This window comes from Eretmochelys imbricata, chromosome 4 (genome assembly GCF_965152235.1).
Source record: "Eretmochelys imbricata isolate rEreImb1 chromosome 4, rEreImb1.hap1, whole genome shotgun sequence".
Taxonomy (NCBI): domain Eukaryota; kingdom Metazoa; phylum Chordata; order Testudines; family Cheloniidae; genus Eretmochelys; species Eretmochelys imbricata.
The window spans coordinates 140,994,196-141,015,184 of record NC_135575.1 but is presented as its reverse complement, the minus strand read 5'-3'; the positions used below and the strand labels follow the sequence as shown (position 1 = coordinate 141,015,184).

Sequence of the window (20,989 nt, the reverse complement as noted above, 5' to 3'; positions counted from 1 at the left end):
CTTACAATACATCTATGGATTAGTTCCCCGGCTAATTAATGGTTTCAGAGTAACAGCCGTGTTAGTCTGTATTCGCAAAAAGAAAAGGAGTACTTGTGGCACCTTAGAGACTAACCAATTTATCTGAGCATAAGCTTTCGTGAGCTACAGCTCACTGTAGCTCACGAAAGCTTATGCTCAAATAAATTGGTTAGTCTCTAAGGTGCCACAAGTACTCCTTTTCTTTCTGCTAATTAATGACCTGCAAAGCACTGATCTTAAACACTTTGCAGTCAAAGTTTATGAGTGAAGTGAAACAATTTGCAGTCTCTCATCCTCCTTGGGAAAAAATAACTAGTTTGACTATTTTTTTTTTAAACATTTGCAAAACTTGTGTTCTCCCCCCCCCCCACCCCCGGTACCTCTCTCAAAAAAATGCAGTGAGCAAATCCTTGAATATTTTTCTACCAGCCATTGTAATTAGCTCTGCATGTTGAAAATTACTCACTCCATCTGTAGCCCCGGCAGGTAGCTAGAGTTCACAGCTAGTGGAATCGTTGATCAGTAATTATGATGTAAAAACAAATCATCCCCCCTCCCCAGCAGTGACATCGCTGCAATGCAGAAGTACTCACTTCTACCTCCTCCACACCCTCAAATGACTCAGTCAACCCCTCCCTTAAGAGTCTGGCAGGATTTCAACAGAGTGGTTCGAAGGGTGACAAAATACCATGACATGGAAAATTGAACGATGCTGATAGAAAACAGAGCCAGGACATTGCTCATTGTTAACAGAAGCAGCTGATTTTGTTCGCCACTTGGATTTCAGTTCAGAACAATACAGAACACAGGCGGTGCTGCATACAGCGAGATCCAGTCTGGTTTCTGCATTCATTAGGAACATGAGATTATTCACCTTCACTTTAAACTAAGTTTAGCTGTTACACATTTGGCACATTTTTAATACTAGTTTTTCTCCACCACATATATACGTGCAGGTGTGTCTCCATCAGTTGTGGGGCTCAGGTGTATATTTATTTGGCTTTTATCTTCCACCCAACCAGTGCAGCAATGAAAAGCCCCAGTTTTCTTTTGCTAATTCTGTGATTTGCGTTTTTGTCCAAAGCGGTTTGCGTTTCTCAGTGGCAGGCTGGGATTTTTACGGTTCACCTCTTTGTGTGCTCCATTTCTTACCTAGCTGCAGTGGTAGGCCTGGCTTTTCATTGCTGCTGCGAGCCACATAACCCACGTACACGCTGCTTGGAATCAATGGGCCTGATTCTGTGCTGGATTCCCCCTTGTGTCATTTTAGATACTGGTGCAAAGTGGATGTTCGATGTTACCACACCAAAAAGGTACGGCCCTGGCACTCACTTTGGGCCTGATCCAAAGCCTGCTGAAGCCCAAGGAAAGTATGGCATTGACCTGAATGGGCTTTGGATCACACCCCCAGTGCAAGTGCAGGTGTGAATGACACAAGGCACAAGACTGTGAAGAATCAGTTCTTCTGGTGGTCAGATGGTGTAAATCAGTACAGTTCCACCGATCTCAGGGAGTGGCACCAATTTACACCTGCTGAGTATCTGGCCCTGTGTGTCCTGAGGATAATGCAGCGTGTGGCTGGCAGAACGGGACTTTACAGGCCTGACTCCCTCACCCCCAGGATACACCATTCTAACGCCCCTGGGCTTGAATCTCCTCCCATGCTGGTGAGCACGAGGGGCAGCTCCTTTGGCGAGGATGGAGTCACTTTGGGGGAGGAGCATCAGCTCAATATTTCCATGTTCCATCTGTGCATTGGTGGAATGTGCTTCAGAATATATGCTTCCCCCGTCATTTTCTGCACCCATCAAAGTCCATTCTTGCTATTTCTTATACTTCTGTGCCTTGGTACAGCACATTTATTCCCGTCTGTCTCCTAAACTCCTTAGGCTTGGCTATTGCTCAGCAGACACTGGCTGCCTCACTCATGTACATTCATGTGATCTAGTGCATTAGAAGAACTATATTGGGTTAAATTCTGCTGTCTGTTACCCTGGGGTAAATCCAGAATAGGACCCATAAGTGAAATTACTCTGGATTTACACCACCGTAACTGAAAACATGATTTGGTCCACTAAGCTAAGTATGGCTAGAATGCTTTGAGACTGATTCTCCTCTCACTTAGGCTGGTTTTAGACACTGGTGTAACTCCACTGACTTCTGCGCAATTACTCCTGATTTACACCAGCATGGGAGCAGAATCAGATCCCTTTGGCTTGATCCACCACAGTGTAACTCCAAGTTTATACTGGTGTAACTCCAGTGAGGAGTCAGATTAGCATAAAACTGGAGTAACACATAGGCCTGCCACTATGAAACATTACAAGACCCCATCTGTATACATTCCCCCCAAAAGCCCCAAACCCAACCTGGCATTTTAATCATTATAATATATGCATTTCTATACTGTCCATTACCATCGTACCTGGATAAAGAGCCTTTCATTCTAATTGTATTCACTGGTGAAATGCACCAATGGGACCTATTCTAAGCTCTGTAACACCAGCCTAAATCTGCAGTAATTCCACTGGCTGCAATGGAATTACTGTGGTGTGAGCAACTAGAATGTGATCTATGTGATAAGTCAGCTTCTCCGACAGTGTCAACCAACAGAGTCCCACTGAAATGGATGGAGTCCTGATGGCTTACATCAGCCAAGGATCTGGCCCTTCACCATTAGGCCTAATTCTGCTCTCATTTATAGCAGTGTAATGTAACAGAAGCCAGTGGATTTACTCTAGGGGTATGTCAGTGTAAATGAGAACAGAATTTGGTCCATTATGCAACGTTAAAGGACAGATCTGTTTTCTTTATACTAGCAGCTCTCTTCCCATTCTGTGCACTAACTTGGCAGGTTGACTTTTCGTTAGCTTGCTAGCCTGGGCAAAACCTGCAAATATGCGAGTGCATTAGGCTTGAATCACACAGAATGTCTTGTAAGTCCAGTGAATGCCAGGATACCACCCTGGTTGTTTGTCGGAGAGGGAGGGAGGGCACACAGGCTATGACCTTCATTGTGTTATTTGTTTAGAATCAAAGTGTCACAAACCTAACCAAGGAACATTGTTTTTGTGCATGATTACTGGTGCAATATTGACATTGAATCAATACTGTACACTTATCAAATGCCCTATCTAGCGCTTCTAACTCATGCACCAATCGATTTCTACAGAATTATTTCTGTGCAGCATCCAAGTGTTGAGATTTAATTCTTATTAAAAAACAAAATTGTCTTGCGTAGTCTACTTTCACAGAGAGTTAGGCATACCCATGTCAACATATCATTAAACTCCTTTCCATGCAGTGCTGTTTCTAATTCAGGACATTAGATTGTAGCTAGTTCTCTAACGTGCTTGAAAGTCATTTGTTTTTGTTCTTGTTGCTAATTTAAAACTTTTAATATGAATCTTTTTGACTGATGTGAGGTGTCAGTATTCTGAAAGTGTTAATTCACTCCCAGCTCCTGAGAGTGGTAATATGTTACTATCTCTGAGTTCTAGTGTTTGTTTATTCTTCCCCCCAGAAGTAATTGTGAGCTTCCCCCTCTGCTCCTCCAATCTTCTGTGCTGAGAGGATCCACTTCCACTTACAATCCTTTATTGTAGACAACCGTCTTACTGGTAGTGGCCATTGCAATTTCTGGCTCCAGTCGAGATGTCTCAATCTGCCAAATCAAAGAGGAGGTAAGATTAGAATTGAGCTAATATTGTCTGACAGCAACGGGAGCATGATACATCCATAACATAAATAAACAGATGCAAGACTTTAGCTGACTTTATTCTGATTTTACTTATGCTGGCATAAATCACTGAAGTCAGTGAGCCTGACTCTGGTCTCATAACTGTGCAAATCTGGTGTAACCTCTGCAGGATTCAGTGGAGAGTTATAGCAGGCCCAACGGAGGTCCTCTGCTATGAACTGCAGGAGTGTGGCTGTTAGTAACAAGCAGCAAGAACAGTGCTTGGCAATTCAGTAATGCCCTTCACCTGTGATCTCAAAGTACTTTCCCATGATTATCATAGAATCATAGAATATCAGGGTTGGAAGGGACCTCAGTCCAACCCCCTGCTCAAAGCAGGACCAATCCCCAACTAAATCATCCCATCCCAGGGCTTTGTCAAGCCTGACCTTAAAAATATCTAAGGAAGGAGATTCCACCACCTCCCTAGGTAACGCATTCCAGTGTTTCACCACCCTCCTAGTGAAAAAGTTTTTCCTAATATCCAACCTAAACCTCCCCCACTGCAACTTGAGACCATTACTCCTTGTTCTGTCATCAGCTACCACTGAGAACAGTCTAGATCCATCCTCTTTGGAACCCCCTTTCAGGTAGTTGAAAGCAGCTATCAAATCCCCCCTTATTCTTCTCTTCCGCAGACGAAACAATCCCAGTTCCCTCAGCCTCTCCTCATAAGTCATGTGTTCCAGTCCCCTAATCATTTTTGTTGCCCTACTCATGCTCTTATCATGCCAGTTTATATTGCATTATGGTATGTGAAATGACTCATATTCCCGCCCTTTCCAACTCTTGAAATTCTATATTAAACAGCCACACAACACATTTTTTTTTAAAAAAAAGAAACTCTATTGTCTTATTTTACATACATTTCCCTTTCCCTTGCCTGATGACACCTCTCCCTCCATCATGTCAGATCCAATCCAGTCCCCAATCCTGCAGTTAGATCCACATGGATGGACGCTTTGGGTCGGATTCACAAAGGTATTGAGCAGCCTAACACCACCCTTTTGACTGTGCCAAGACCCAGTGAAGTCAATGGGGCACTCCTTGTGGGAGCAAGAGTCTGCATGTTCAGATCCAATTCCAGGATCAGGGCCCTAAAGTCTCAGGATGGGGACTAGCAGGGAAATCCTAGCCTTGTTGAAGTTGGTGGCAAAAGTCCAGATGATTTCAGTTGGACCAGGATTTTATCCCATGTCTTCCTTAGTCCTGCCATGAGTCCAGGGGATGGGACTAGATGACCTCTTGAGGTCCCTTCCTGTCCTACACTTCTCTCTGTAAAGCACTATGCACACCTATGGCATGATAAAGAAGCGTTAAAGAACATAATACACTATATAACAGACTAAATAATATACTATATAAATCTTTGAAAAGTTTATCAGTGGATCTTCTATGCTGAATATTTTAAAGGCAGCGTTTTCCCATTCTCCGCTGCACTTTTTCTCTCTGTGAAATCTCTTTTATTTTTTCCAATCAGACTTACAAAAAAGCTTTTCTGTGATCCAAAAATAGTTAGAACCTCTGTACTTGGAGGACGAGATTGGGGTGGGTAGGAGGAATTCTTATTGTCCAATCCAGGCCAGGATCTCCCCAGAAACAGGACACTGCACCTTCCAGTATCATATTTTGGAAAATCCTATCCATTTAATCAGTGCTGTAGCTGACACAATGCTAGGAACCCACGTTAAAATCTAAATGCTTTTGAAAATGTTTAACCTAGTTAGACAAATTAGCAAAAATTTGTGCAAAACAATTTAGGTATTTAAAATATTCAATGTTTTTAAAAACTGGAAAAACTGTTCTTCGCTTTTCAGCTGCACAAACCCAACAAAATATAACATCAAAGCAATCTTAACATGAGGTGCAACATAACCCTTCAGCAAAGCTGTTAAACAGCCACTGAGGCATCATGGGAAATAGCACTTCATTTATTCAAATGCACATATGTCAGGTTTTTGCACCATATGTCATTCCAAGCTATTTACAGTAATAATTAAATCTTAATCAACGTTTAACCTCTGTAAAATGTTTGAAGGGATCTAATCACCCTTCAGACTGCACTAATGAAGGAGAAATATATAAACATAAAAAGAAAATGATGCATAGATAGCACACCAGAAAGAACAGTAATTGCAAAATTGTATTTCTTTTAAATATAATCAGCAAATTATGTAAAGTAAGCCAACGAGTATTTTAAGTGAAGACATCTTGGGTGTCAGAGGTGTGATCAGCTAATTTTGTACTGCTATCCATAACAGATGTAGCATATTTTCTTTTAGTGCCATTATTAGCAGCTTCACCATTTCTTCTTTTACTGAAACACAAAGTAGAGCATTATAACAGGGGGAAGCAACTCAACAAGGATAGAATAGCCTTTCCTCTAATTGTACAGGAGAAGTGACAGCCGCCATTTTGATACCAGGATTAACTCTGATCTGGCTGGCTCTGAGAGAGCTTTTCTTTCTATTTTTTCCCCTCTGGTATGGAAAGAAAAGTTTTTTTACACATCGATGTAGTGCAGTTTCACAGATCAGTATTAAATATCACAGCGAGAAGTGCCTTAGAATTACCTAGCTAAAAGACATAGGTAAGGGAGATATATACCTAGAGGTTAGTCACAGACTCACCTCATGACCTAATTCTGTGCTCTGTTAACACACCCACAGAGTTAGGTCAGGATGGGAAATTCACCTTGTGTAAAGCTACCTGCACCACTTCAACCTCACGGTGAGGATACAGAGCTGGGTGAAACGGTGGAACAGGCATGCAAGGGAGTATGCTGCAGCCAATTCAAACCAGCGCAGAGGCAGTTGCTGAAGATGGAGCAACCGCAGGATCCTGCCCGAGGAGGATGCACAAAGTGGCAGCAGCTGCTATCTGAACCTGGTGGATGGAACAGTGAGTCAGGAGGAGCTGTGGTTTCCGCTTGCATAGGCTTGGGGTGTGAATTCATAGCACCACTTAGCTCTCTGCACAACGCCCCAGACAATGGGCTTTATGTGGGAATGATGAATTTGACCCTCTACACAGAGGGGGATTTCTAGGGACAGCAAGTTATGGGCTAGATCAGTAGCTCTCAACCTTTCCAGACTACTGTACCCTTTTCAGGAGTCTGATCTGTCTTGCGTACCCCAGGTTTCACCTCACTTAAAAAACACTTGCTTACAAAACCAGACATAACAATACAAAAGTGTCACAGGCACACTCGTACTGAAAAATTGCCGACTTTCTCATTTTTACCATATCATCATAAAATAAATCAACTGGAATGTAAACATTGTACTTGCATTTCAGTGTCTAGTGTATAGAGCAGTATAAACAAGTCATTGTCTGTATGAAATTGTAGTTTGCACTGACTTAGCTAGTGCTTTTTCTGTAGCCTGTTGTAAAAACTAGACAAATCTCTAGATGAGTTGATGTGCCCCCTGGAAGAGCTCTGTGTACCCCAGGGATATGCATACCCCTGGTTGAGAACCACTGGGCGAAATTTTGCACTGTATGCACAGCCCTGCAGTAAGTGTGGACCTGCATCGCCCCGGGGGCGCTCTGGTCTCCTGGGGCCCCCTGCCTCCACTGAGGAAGACACCCCTGTAAGGGCTACAGCACACTCCCGCCACACAGCCGAGTCCCGCCTGATACTGCACAGCGAGGGAGGCAGGCATTGGGGTGGGGGAGGGAAGGCAGTAGGAGGGGATTAAGGATGGCGAAGAGGTGGCTGGTAATGCTGGTGTGGGAGCCGAGGGGACAGTGGAGACGAGATGCTGTTTGACCAGGAAGAAGGCAAAGCCGACGGGGGAGAGACCGAATTCATAGCACAGGAAGTCCAGGCAGTGGGAGGGGTCTCTTTCCAGAGACCCTTAGCAGATAATAGGGGTAAAACAGCTGTGTAAACGATCATAGGTGCCCTGGGTGCATTTTATTGCCATGCACTGTTGGGCCCACGCATGCCCCCGTTAGACTGGAATAACTGACTGGGAGATCTCTGGCACTGGGGGACGGGGAGCCCTGAGGCCAGTCCAGCCCTGCATGACTCCAATAAAGGCAGCTGGGGAGATGTTATAAGCACTGCCCCGTGTGCACTCCCAGAAGCGCGGATATGGTATCATATTGGTATCAGATATGGGGCAGATAAAGGAACAAAGTACTTAGTAGAGGTACCAGCAGTGCATTGATGAGAAATGCACCCAGGGGGCTATTCCCGTCGTTTGGAAATCTAATGGGGGAAAATAAGGTGATGATACTTTCAGGCAGTAGACTTGCAAGTCAGGGAAAGCAGTAGTTAAAAGTCTCAGCAGCAGCATTAGCTTGGCTACCTCCACATACCCATGCACCGTACTTTCCACCCCCGTTTTGGTGTTAAAAGCGTAGTTTAATATAGTTCAGTGTATGTTGTTAGATCAGCTGCCAATATCCTGGAATCTGCTCAGCCTGGCTTTGGGCCAGGGAATGGTACTGAGACTCTTGGTTCTGACAGATGTCCACCCGCTGTCCAGATCCCAGGGGAGTCCATCCATCCTCATCCTGCTGGGCCTCTGTAGCATTTGATACCAATGATCAGCAAATACTTTTGCCTCATCTCCAAGAAGGTCTCGAGTGAATGGAAATGCCTGAATCAGGGACTTCCTCCCAGATAACTCTGAGGGCTGCTGTGGGCATTGGTGCATGGGTCTCTATACCTCTCACCTGCAGTGCACTACCAGGCTCAATCCTCTTCCACACACGACGCAACATCTCCATGAAGCTGTTGGAACTGCTGGCGAGACAACAGAGGCCGGAGTGCCTGGAGCATGGAGACGATACCCAGCTGTACAGATACTTCACATCAAATGCAAACGGCATCATCACCCAGCTCCCTCTGTGCCTGGCCAAAATCAGCTCCCGGAGAAAGAGCAGCCAGCTAACGCTAAATGACTGTGGTGATGCTGGTGGGAAGAGGGAAATGCTCCAGAGAACTGACTTCCTCTCTTTTCAAGGCATTTGCCTTCATGTTAAGTGGTCCACAGCCCAGGGTCCTTCTAGACTCCTAAGTGCTACTAGGTTCCCAAATAGTCCTGAAGGGAGAAAAGCTCCAAACTTCCCTCTTTACCTGTCCAGAAGACCACAGCCCACCCTATCAAACACTAGCCTGGCCACCGTGATCTGCACATTTGTGATCTCCAAGGTTTGGCTCTTGCAGCTTGTTACAATGAGGAATGAAGCCCTGTGCCCTGAAGAAGCTCCAGGGGTGCAAAGGAAGCACCCACCTGCTTAGCAACTCAGATGGCCAGGAACACATCTCCCTGGCCCTCCACTCTCTGAACTGGCTCACCACTGACTGCAGCATCATGGATTCGATTTGGCACCAAGGGTCACATCACCACCCCTCTCCTCACCCACAAGGGGTGGGGCTCAGGGGGGGAAGTCCTATGCAGATCTGTTGGGGAGAGCAGGGTATGCCTCCAGGCTTTGGAATAGGATCTAGCACCCAGCCCCAAACTCTGGGGGATCTGCAGGTCATGATAATTGGTGTAGAGGCCCTGCACCCTTACAGCTGCTCTGGACCCTGGTGACCACCCCTATCTAGCTCCCTAGTAGCACAGCTGCACTGAAGTCCTGCTACCAGGCTCTTCCTTGGTCATGGCCACCCCATGAATCCCCTTTAAAGAGATAGGTCCACCAGAAAGGGTGCTCCAAGGAATAGGGAGTACGGCCCCACTTCACTGGGTACATGGGGGGGGGGGAGATGTATGTCTGCTGGGTCCCCAAACCCACCCATATGGGGTGACTCATCTCTGTCCCTCCCCAAGAAGCATCCTTTGCGAGGTGGGGTTATAATGGTGCCGGTTCTCCTTTCCACGTGGGAGCTCAGCTACACACAGCAGACTTGGGGGGAGGGGGAGGAGAGATCCCCCACTAAATCAGGGACAATAGTTGCTGGGAGGCCTGGGAGAAAAGGGACTCGAGCAGTGGGAGAACAGCTCAAGAACCCACAGAAGGGAACTGGAGTTTACAATCCCTGTCCCCAAAGAGTGCTGAAAAGGGTCAGGGAGAGAACATGGCAGCCTCAAGGGTGGGAGACCCACTCGGTAATGTGAAATGCCAAACCAAGGAGAAGCAAAGCCTACCCTGCTCCTGCCAAAGAAACCTTCACCGTCGACGTCCGCAGGAGTTGGCTCGGTCCTGGGAAATGACCTGGACGCACAGCAAAGCAGAAAAGGTGCTTTTCACAGCAGGGAACGAGCCATACTATTCCTGCTCTTGTTAAGTCAAGCTGGCTGGTCTGGCTCAGTATTATTCCCTGCACTCTTATGTTCTGGGATTCGAGGCAGTTCTGACAAGCCTGCATCCTCCCTCCAGCAGATTACCAGGTGCATTTAAAACAAATCCACCCTCTGTCCCTTCTCAAGCATCTGTTTATAAATGAGCATAACCCAGCATGGCAGAGCCAGCTTTCCAGCCACGCTCTTGACCCAGTGAAATGTATCCCTTGAGGGGAACAAAGGCACTTTAATGGGAAAGCCTCTTGCTGGTGGCCGCTGTGAGTAAGTTCTATTCCCCCCGTCTGTCCCCTGCCGTGGAAGCCTCTCTCCTCTAATCAGTACAGACAAGGCTAATTGGGGTGATAAAGAACTGGCTTCGAGAGCTGGCGTGGGCTGGCAGAACAAATGGTGCGGCGGTCACAGCTGGGACTGTGGAGACAGAGAGAAAGCGTGTGATACAGGCTCTGGGAGCTGAAAGTTTAATCAGCCCATGTTGTGTGCGGGTCTGCGAGGTTGGGGGTTGTGTGTGTTTTGCATTCGCTGCTGACATGGGTGTAACGTACACGCGCGTCCAGTGAAGCAGAAGCAGGCAGAAAGCAGATGCTTTGTGTTGGGGGTTGATAATCATTTCTCTCCCGGCTCAGGAAAAGGTGTAGAAAGGAATGTGCTCCTAAGGGTGTAAGGAGGGAGACAGGTCTAGGCTTCCTGCCAGGGATCCTGTAATGATATGGAAGGCAGCTAGGGGAGACAGGACCAGATGGATTTGGCATACAGCTAATCGCTCAGCCAAAAAAAAAAAAAAAAAAAAAACCCAACCCCCAAAAAACAGTTTTCTAGAGGGGAGGGTCAACATGTATTGACTGAGGCTCCATCATGAGGCGGTGGGGGAAGGGGATCTGGGCTTGGTTCTCTTGTTCTATGGGGCAGGAGTAAAAAGAGAGGTGATGATGGCAGAGTTCAAACACAAGTGTTGATGCAGAACTTGCTGGGTGAGGATCCATGGCCCATGTTATGTAGGTCAGACTAATTGATCATAATGGTCCGTTCTGGCCCTATAATCTATGAATTCACCCGGAATGGGATGGTGGAACCCAGAGCACCTACCAAATGGCATTTTCAAACAAATGCGGCTAAAATCCAGTGTAGTTGTAGCTCATGATGAGCATGATTATTCTCTGTATTACAGCAGCATCTAGAGATGCCAGACAGGACCCGGGGTCCATGGTGCTGTACAATCAAAGAAGTCACAGCCTACCCTGCGGGAGATGGACAAGCAATCAAGTAGGTTTTTATCCTCTTTCGTTCCTGCAGTAAGATGGTCTACGCAGACTGTAACTGGCTTCTAAAGCTCTCCCATGTTATTTCAGAATTCCTTTTTTTTTTTTTACTGACAGTAAATGAAACCATATTGTTAATAGGGATAAAATTCAAAAATGGAACCAGAACCCCGCAGTGCCATGTTTATTTTTATAAGGCTGAGGACTGCTCTCCAAAAAAAGAAAAACAATTAAAAATACATTTTAAGACAGCAAACCCTGCTCTCTTCTCTTCAGATCAAAGAGAACTTCCATGAAGCTCCCCTTAGCTCCCCAAAATTGAAACTCTCTCTCGTTAAAAGGCAGAATCAGGAAGGAAAGTGGGATTTGCTAATGTGAGAGCAGCTTGGAGAGTTCCCCTTCCACAAAACTCCTGGGCAGAATTCTCCTTATGGCATCTGTACAGCCCCACTGACACCAAGCTGTTGCAGTGAAAGGAAGAGCAAGATCTGGAAATAAATGGTCCAATCTTGCACTCAAAGCTCTGACTTTGCCTGAATGGAGACTGCAGGGTCGGGGTGCACAAACCGTGCATGCTTTTAATTCCTCCATCATCTCCATGTGTTTATCATGATTCCATCTGATTAACAACTTCCTGCCAGTGCTGGATGCAGGGAAGTCAGCCATAACTGCATCCCGTGTTACTTTTCAATAGATTATAAGGCCTGGGGCAGAGACTGATAACATCTACTATGGGGCCAGGGAATATTAGGGTAATCTAGTCTGATTTCCGGCATAACACAGGCCAAAGAACCTTGACCAGTTATTTTTCCATCTAACCAAACTACTTTTGACTGAATTAGAACAGATAATTTAGAAAGATATCCAACCTCAATTTAAAGACTCCCAGTGATCTTACCACACCTGTTCCATGATTATTTACCATCGCTGTTAAAAATTTGCATCGTATTTCCAGTTTGAATTTTTCTAACTTCAAACTTCCAGTCACCAAATCTTGTGCCTTTATCTGCTAGATTAAAGAGCCCTCTGCTTTCAGAAATCTTCTCCCTCTGTAGGTACTTACCAACGATTATTAAACAGCCTCTTAATCATCTCTTTGAATAGACCGAGCTTCTCAAGGATCTCAATGTATGGCATGTTTACAAGACTTGGAATCATTCTTATAACATTTTACTGACCCCTTTCCAATTTTTCAGCATCCTTTTAAAAATATGCACTGGTCTCACTACTACCATATATAGTGGTAATAACGCCTTCCTACTTCTACTCAGGATTCCCCTGTTTATGGATCCAAGGATTGTGTCACCCTGGGAGCTCACATTCAGCTCAAGTCCTTTTCAGAGTCACTGCTTTCCAGACTCTAGCCCTCGGTTTTACAAACCGGGCCTTTTCCTTTCCCCACGATGCATGACCATGGATTTGGCTGTATAAGAACACATGTGGGTTGACTGTACTAGCCTGCAATGAGCGTGGGCTGCATTGAAATGTTACACTGTACAAACGGCACCTTTCACTAACCAAACCTGATGCCTGGGTGTGTCCAGAAGTCAGATCTGCTGCCAGAATAAGCTTTTATTACATTTTACTACTGTGACCCTTGCAAAGCCAACACAGGGAGCGGGAGCCTGATTCTACTTTGCGTCATGCATCACCAATAGAACTGCTAATTGAATTCCAATTTGCAGTGCCAAATTTTACCCAGGCAATCCTATTGAAGTCAACAGACAAAATGTGGAGACAATGAGATTGCATGGATGTAACAATGTGGCTTGCAGAATCTTTATTGCTGGGGACTGTGGCTCAAGGACCCCTTGGTGTCAACTGACAGATGGTATGAGGGATGCATAGGGTTTTACAGGGCTTCCCTGTATACATATTATTTTGCCAAAGGGTGGCATGTGATGTCTCTGCCAAGAGGCAGTAGCTTACTGCTCAAGATAATCATTTAAAAAATGTACATATGGATAATAGTGAAGGAGTTAAAGTATCTATCCTGGAAATTATGGTCTTAAACCCTTGAGGTTAAAGACCAGTCCCAAGGCGGTGACAGGCCTTGGACAGGTTCCCTTCAGGCAAGGGTATAGCAGACCCTTCTCTCTCTCTGTCTGGTCATGTGTACACTGTGCATTGTATGTCCTACCATGGGCGGCTAATTGCATACTGCGCCAGATCCTCATCAAGAGTGTGGAAAATATATATGAGAGAAAATCTGCAGGAAAACAAAACAAAACAGAGGAGTAGGCTGTTTAGGAGTGAAGACAATGAACTTTAGGGGTTATAACGGTGTACAGAGGTACACCCTGGATTCTTTACCTAGGGGACAAGCTGGCACCACTTTTCATCTCATGAGAAAAGGATCCCAGCCAGGCCTGGATGAAAACTGCTGGAAGGACTTTGGGGTGAGCACTGCCCTAGAAGACACGGAAGTATTTAGTTAAATAAGTCTAGGCTCTAGAAAGCCAGTGATGATTTTATTTTATATATAACCCTTTGTTTCCAATACTTCTACTTGCTATCACTCAAATCTCTATTCTTTGTTAACTAAAGTTTGGCTTGTTTTCACTATAAGCATATCTATGTTCTGTGTGCTAAGCAGAGCAGTGATCTCACGTGGGACTGGTAAACTGAGGTGTACTATTCCTTTGGGAGCAGCGAATCTGGAAATATCATGATGTCCAGTGGAATGGGGCTGGATCCTCCAGGGAGATGCTCGGAGGTGGGGTGTGCCTGTCACTAACCTGCAGAGAGAGAGCAGTGCTTGTGTTCCTGGTGGCAGGTGGAGTTGGGAGCAGACCCACGGCAGGCACAAACAAGGCTTCCTGGCACTAAAGGCAGGTGGCAGTCAGGTGTCTCCCAACCCTGGGTAGCCCCAGAAAGTGTCACAGTGACAACGCTGGGAGAGCTAGAAAGTGCCTGGCTTGACTATCAGACCCCAGGATGAGTCTGTAGCACTGGCTGCTAGACACAAAGGTATTCTATATGCAGTGGTAAGACACAACAGACCCAGGCCTTCAAGAGGTTATTTTCACAGAGTCACGTGGCAAGGTTTGGAAATATCTCGGACTCCAGGCTCCCCAGCGCGGGTTTGTTCGACTATTTCAAACCACTTTTGCCAGGCAGCTAATTTTTCTGCTGCTCTGACAGGTGGCAGGGTTTCCACGACGGCTTTCCCCTAAATCGCTGGGTCCAAATTCACCCACTGCAACAGTGGCAGGAAGACAGATGCACATTAGTGTCCTTTGCAGGAGGGGGCGCTCAGCCTCCGCCGAGCCACCTATGGATGGCACTTACGCCAGGAGCATCCGTAGCCCCAACAGCGGAAGAAGAGCTATGGGGATGTGTTAGGCTTGCTAACCCTCTCGGCCTCGGGCACCAACTAGAAATATGCTCTCTACGGCACTTCTGTACCATGGGGGTCTCTTCACTTCCTGGACAGCCACATTCCCTATCTGAGGTGTTCTCTCTCTCACAAATAAGTCAACTCTCTCTCCTCCATTATGTGGATCAGCAAATTGGGTCATTCCACAAATCCCCATAAACAATGACCAGTATGTAGAGTGAAAGAGTGGGAAAGACCCCAACATTTTTTCATACTGAATTTTCTCCATGAAGCTTAGAAAACTCAGGTGGATCATTCTTTAAATGGTCTCACTGACAAGTGCCATAATGAACAGGCTTCTGTGTTCCCCCATGCCCTCTGCTGGAAGGAATCAAAACTGCCTGAATATATGTCATTGGCCTTATACTGCTCATACCAAACAGAGGTTCGCCCGTAATTCAAAGGCTTTTGGAGCAGGAGGATCTGGATGTCACCAGGAAGTTCTGAGTGGCTGTGTTGTGCAGCATAGTTAATAACAATGATGCATAGATTTGGCACAATGTACGTAACCAAACAAAAGCATAAACTGTGGGAAGTGAGGCTGGATACACGAGAAATGCAGGGATCAAAGATACTTGCACAGCTGCTGGGTGCCAAGCCATTTAGCCAGTGATTACTTTGTGCTATCGAGGGCTTTAGTGACTCATTTCTTTCTGACTCTGCTTTGATCATGGCCTTTTGTTTGGCACTTTAAAGTATGGAATTTGAAATGGAGGAATGACATTCCCTAAGAGCTTTCAATACTGTCTGGTGATGAAGGGAAAGTCAAGAATCGCCAAGGTGCTTTTTTGCTTTTGCATTAGTGGCTAGAAAACAGTCCCCCCGCCCCCCCTTCAAGGTGTTAAAGGAGAAAGCTCGAGGGCTTGGACGGGGGGATACAAGGAATAGGCTGTTACACGTGTGCTTTCATCCTCCTCCGGGAGGGACCTTAATCTGCATCACAAAGCCATCACGCAATCTGGCTAGAGCTGGCAAAGTGCTCCGTACACAGAGATACAGCCTCTGCCCCAAAGAGCTTACAGCCTAAAAGAAAGCAATAAGTCAGGTTGCACCAGAGAGCCAGAGGTGGGAATTGTTTAAAAAACACTCGTTATTTTTCCATTTTGAGGGTTTTTTTAAAAAAAATACAAGCTTACTTCTTGTGAAGTTTGACAGGTTGGGATGTCTGGGATTGAAAGGGTGCCCTGTGCCATGTGGGGAAATGCCCACAAATGGAGGAGAAGGAAAGGGACAGGGAATTGAGAGGGGCCTCACCGGTGGTGTGCAGAGGCCCGGGGAGACACAATAGGAGACAAAGTCTGAGATGTAGGCAGAGCAGAAGCTGTGAAGGGCTCCAAAAGCGAAGTCTTGATGTGGCGGTTAAAGGGGGACCCAGTGGGCAGAGTTGGTCACATTCATCATAGGTACAGGGTGGCCCTGGGCTAGAGCAAGTGGGGGCCTCTCCCCACCCCTTCCACCTGCAGTCTCCTCCACCTCTGACCCCCCCGCCGCTCCTGCTGGGAAATGGGGTCCGTGCGTGGGGGCTTGCCCCACTCTGCCTGCCCGGCACTCCTGCCGGGGACCTGGGTTGGGGTACGGAGGCTTGCACCACTCCCCTGCAGGAGCACCGGGTGGGCGGAGTGAGGCAAGCACCCATGCCCTGACCTCGCTCCCTGGCAGGAGTGCTGGGTGGGCAGAGTGGGTTGGGGTGTGCCCATTTTTCAGGGCCCCCCCAATTAGCTGGGGCTCCTGGGCATAGGCCCTGTTGGCCCAGTGGCTAATTCGCCACTGCAGGGTTGGGATGGTGGGAACGGGAAGTGCTCCAGGCAGGGCATAAGCAGCACTGGCAGAGGGATGTGAAGGGAAGCTTTCCACACAATCCTTTTGACTGCTAAGGGGTTACCCATTTCACTTTTCAGAGTAACAGCCGTGTTAGTCTGTATTCGCAAAAAGAAAAGGAGTACTTGTGGCACCTTAGAGACTAACCAATTTATTTGAGCATGAGCTTTCGTGAGCTACAGCTCACTTCTTCATGCTCAAATAAATTGGTTAGTCTCTAAGGTGCCACAAGTACTCCTTTTCTTTTTACCCATTTCACTGCAGATCGGGTTTGCATAATGATAGATGGCCACTTAGAGAATAACATGCTTTAAATCTCACTAGCGTAATTTACCTGTGAATTTCATGTGGAGGATTAGTGGGGGAATTTAGGGCTCCTTCTATCCAATGTCTCTGTTCAGGGATTTACCATGTGGCCATGGATGCTCATTCTCAGATTGATATTAAAAAAAAATGTCACCCCGAGAAGCGAATTTTACATTCAGTTTTTTCTACCGAAAAAAAGCAGCAGCAGCTGATTATCGTGGACATTCAGGCTCTAGCGTTGTGCCCATTTCAGATGCTTTCTCTGTGCTTGGTATCCGAGTTTGATGCACACGCCTTAGGTGGGATTAAAACCAGGAGATTAAAAAAAAAAAATCTTTTTATTTGCCTAGTGGTTTCTGAGCCATTGGGGCCACTCAGAACATGTTTTGAAATTTTTCTCCACAATCATGAGGACTAGAAAGTTTGGTTTTTATTAATGAAAGCCAAGATTCTTACCTAATCACTTCTCTTCAGGAGTTGGGGTTTTAAGAAAAATATCAGATATTGCAAAGCTTGCAGAGAAATCGTGAGAGTTGGCAACACTCTGACCCTAAGACAGTGGCGTGAAATTAAGGACGGAGTGGAAAGGATGGTCCTTTTGAAGTGCAACAATGCACTGTGTTTGGCCCGCAGCCATTAGCACATTAGACGTAGCAGGATAGAAGCTCAGAGGTTAACACATGTAACGTGAAGTTACTGCCTACAAGCACTCACATAGTGGCAATTCCTACGCACATGACTGAATCAAAACCCAAAGTTCATCACCGCAGACAGAAAACAGGTGACCCCAAGGCAAAGGCAGGGCACTTCCTCCCACGCAGTGGCAAACCAGATGAAGGGACAGAATCACGACTGGTCAAGGGCAGGGCTTCTGATGCCCTTTCACGTGGAACAAAAAAAGAATTTTGCCCCAGTTTGTTCATTCTGCAGGGAAGTCCTGATTATGTCTGCCGCATGGACAGTGGAAGATAAATGCACATAAAGACAACTGTTTGCTAGCCAACAACTGGAGATTGCCCCAACCCCGGTCCTATGAAAATGTCTCTTTTAAGATCAGAGGCCGGCACAAGCCAGAACCATGTATGTTTGACCTTAAAGTCAGCTGTTGTAGTGGGCTGAGAACTCCGCCCCCTCCCAAGAGGAAGTCCTTCTGAAGTCAGCTGTGTGGGGGCATTTAACGTAGATTGTATGGGGAGAGATTCCTTACTCACTAGTGAGGAGATCAGGAAGTTTATGTGGGAGAGATTGCATTCTGGGGAAGGCCACGGACCATCTGTAACCAAACCAGCAGGACTCGGGTTCTCGAGCAGCCCTTCTTTGTCTACTGGAATGGGTTATACAAGCCCCAGCACATACAGATACGTTTGACTTTTGTCCTCTTTTGATGGATATAAAGGCCCACACTTTCACATCTCGATGCTCAGCGTAGGCACCTACACCTGCATTTAAGCACCAAGAATCACAATGGCCTGATTTTCTGAGGTGCCGAGCACCCACACTGAAATCACTAACTTCAGGCACACGAGTGTCAAAATGTGGCCCAAAGCATACAAGCTTTTCGGCACGACTGCCAAGATTAGATAAGCTAAGCAGGGTTAGCCTAGACCAGCACTTGCATGGGAGACCACCAAGGAACATGCGGGGTGCTATACAAATTGGCACTGGTGGTTCAATAGGTGGCATTTTCTCCCTGTGAATCCCTGTTGAAGAAACAAGGACATTCAGAAGGATCAGATTCCCACAATCTAACTCCCACATTCCCAGTGGTTTCAAGCGGACACAGTTTGCTTCTTCACTTCCTGTCCTCTGCTGTGGTGTTGCTCTGCCTAGTTAAACAAGGCTACATTACACTCCGAAGGGAGCTGCGTCTCAATGATGTGATTAGTGAGTGTGCTGTGGAGTAACAAGTATTAGAGAAACGAAACTGGTATTTTTATACTATTCATTAGCCAAACCTACAGCGGTATAATGGAAGCTTTCCTTGATGACAAATGAAGTCACAGTGTTTCAAGCAAGTGCCATTGTCTCTTGAAGTGTTGAAAGACAGAAGAGTGAATACCAACTCCCTTCTCTAGAGAGACAAGGTGGGTGAGATAATATCTTTTATTGGAATAAAATATCTTGTATTCTCATTAGGGTTTTATTCTCATTCAGTAACAATGTCAGAAAGGGATCTGGTTTAATGTTTTTATCTCTGTCCCTGGGACACAGGTTCAAATATGTAAACTATCCATCCTGCAAGCGCAAAACTCCTGCAGGTGTGTGGGTTGGCCCAGTAGAAGACATTACCTCACCTACCTTGTCTTTCTAATATCCTGCGACCAACATGGCTACAAAAACACTGCATACAACTCCTTTCTCTCTCAATCTGCAGCACCAGCAGCACATAGTTCTGACAGTGGCAATTTTTCTCTTTGGGTGAAAATGAGCAATAAAACCAGATTAAGTCCATTTTAAGGAGAATCCCTCACACAGATTGCATCGCAGGAGAAAACACTCCTGGCTGTTTGGGGGTGAATATAAAATCTCTGCAGGTATATGCTATACTAGGAGGGAACACCAAGGATAGCGTGATGGATATTACAGGATTTAGGGAAGCTGCTGTAGCTTCTGAGAGGCTGTCATAACCATACATGATCCCACCGCTACCACCATGGCAGGGTTCCCTCCCCACTCCGAACTCTAGGGTACAGATGTGGGGACCCGCATGAAAGACACCCTAAGCTTATTTCTACCAGCTTAGGTTAAAATTTCCCCGAGGCACAAATTCTTGGCCCTTGGACGGTACGCTGCCACCACCAAGTGATTTAACAAAGAATCAGGGAAAGGACCACTTGGAGTTCCTATTCCCTCAAAATATCCCCCCAAGATTTGAAAGTATCTTCTTTCCCCATTGGTCCTTTTGATCAGGTGCCAACCAAGTTATTTGAGCTTCTTAACCCCTTACAGGTAAGGAGGAATTCTAGGCTACCCTTGCTTAAGAATCTCACGCTTTCAGTGTGTCTCCTTCTGTTGGATGGGACAAAGAGTTGGACTATCAGGAATATACCACAAACCTCAAACAGTTAGAAAGGCCAATGGGCGTGACTATAATTGCTTGCCTTTGGGAAATTTGATTTGTTAGTTGGAACTTCTATATATTAACCAACTCTTCTTATGGCAAGCAAATCTGGAACAGTTCTCCTTGCTAAGCCATGTGTCCTTAACACCTCACTTTGAGTATGGCCACTGCACTTGTGGGGAGAGGCACAGCAGCCATCTCTTTGAGTAAGGGACCGTTGAGAAATGTCCTGAAGAAAGAAGGCAATTAGCAGGCCCTGGAAAAATGGTTTCTTTCCATAAAGTGCCTTTTAAGTATGGCTTTCAAGCCTCTTTAAGGGTTAATGTTTAGCTGTTTACCTAAAGTTGTGGGATGTCAGCTCTTTCCTTTGACTCTTAATGGCTTATAGCTATCAGGAGGTGAAGATTCCTTAAAAGAGATGGTGTCAGGAATGTTTTTTATGCTCACCAGCACCCACACACCTGCAGGAGTTTGTGCTTGCAGGATGGATAGTTTACATACTTGAACCTGTATCCCAGGGACAGAGATATAAACATGAAACCAGATCCCTTTCTGACATTGTTATTGAAGCCTTCTGTGCAGTACAAAGGGGTTCTTTCTCTCCCCACCCACATTACATGACCACAAATAACTGTTCAGTTCAAGGCAATTCTTCAAGCTACTGCTCTAGGGATCAAGGTTACAGGCTTAGGGCCTGATCCTGCAAGGTGCTGAGCACCCTTCTCTTTCATTATCTTCACCTGGACTTGATTTCAATGGGAGATTGGAAGCAACGGTGACAGGCCTGTATTAGGCAGAGATGCAAGGTGGGGGAGGTAATGTCTTTTATTGGGCCAGTTTCTGTGGGTGGAAAGGGCGCGCTTTCGAGCTTCAAAGGCAACCCACGGAAAGAGCAGAAATGTGGTGGGTGGGTCAGGAAACAAGTGGCCACTATCGTAAACAGACGTCAAAACACAGATCGACCTGCTCACATGTCCCTGTTGTTTGGACAGGGGCATGGGAACAAAAACCTGGGCGCTGAATAAACCTGAATATTGCTCACTTGTGACATTCAAGGGAGGAGAAATGCCAGTGTGTCTAGTAATTACACTCGGGTGCACAGAGGCATTTCTAAATCAAACCGTCTTGCTCAACTGCTGCCTCATT

At 46.0% G+C, this 20,989-nt stretch overlaps 1 protein-coding gene across 8 annotated transcripts in view; it reads right to left on the bottom strand.

The window, feature by feature from the left end:
- Positions 1-228: 228 nt before the first annotated feature.
- Positions 229-20,989, bottom strand: part of SFXN5 (sideroflexin 5) — a 171,634-nt gene continuing 150,873 nt past the window's right edge. For 2 of the 8 annotated variants that reach the window (XR_013346040.1, XR_013346043.1), the window contains 2 exons: positions 6,455-6,646; positions 229-3,685 (listed from right to left, as the gene is read on the bottom strand). Coding sequence is in view for 3 of the 8 variants with exons in the window: in XM_077816054.1 (XP_077672180.1) it covers positions 8,466-8,543 (78 nt within the window). In the remaining 5 variants the exon portion in view is untranslated. Of the gene's footprint in view, positions 3,686-4,626; positions 6,078-6,390; positions 6,647-8,446; positions 8,544-9,867; positions 9,935-20,989 lie in introns of those variants that run through there. The other 6 variants (XR_013346042.1, XR_013346044.1, XM_077816054.1 and 3 more) reach the window with 6 other exon arrangements.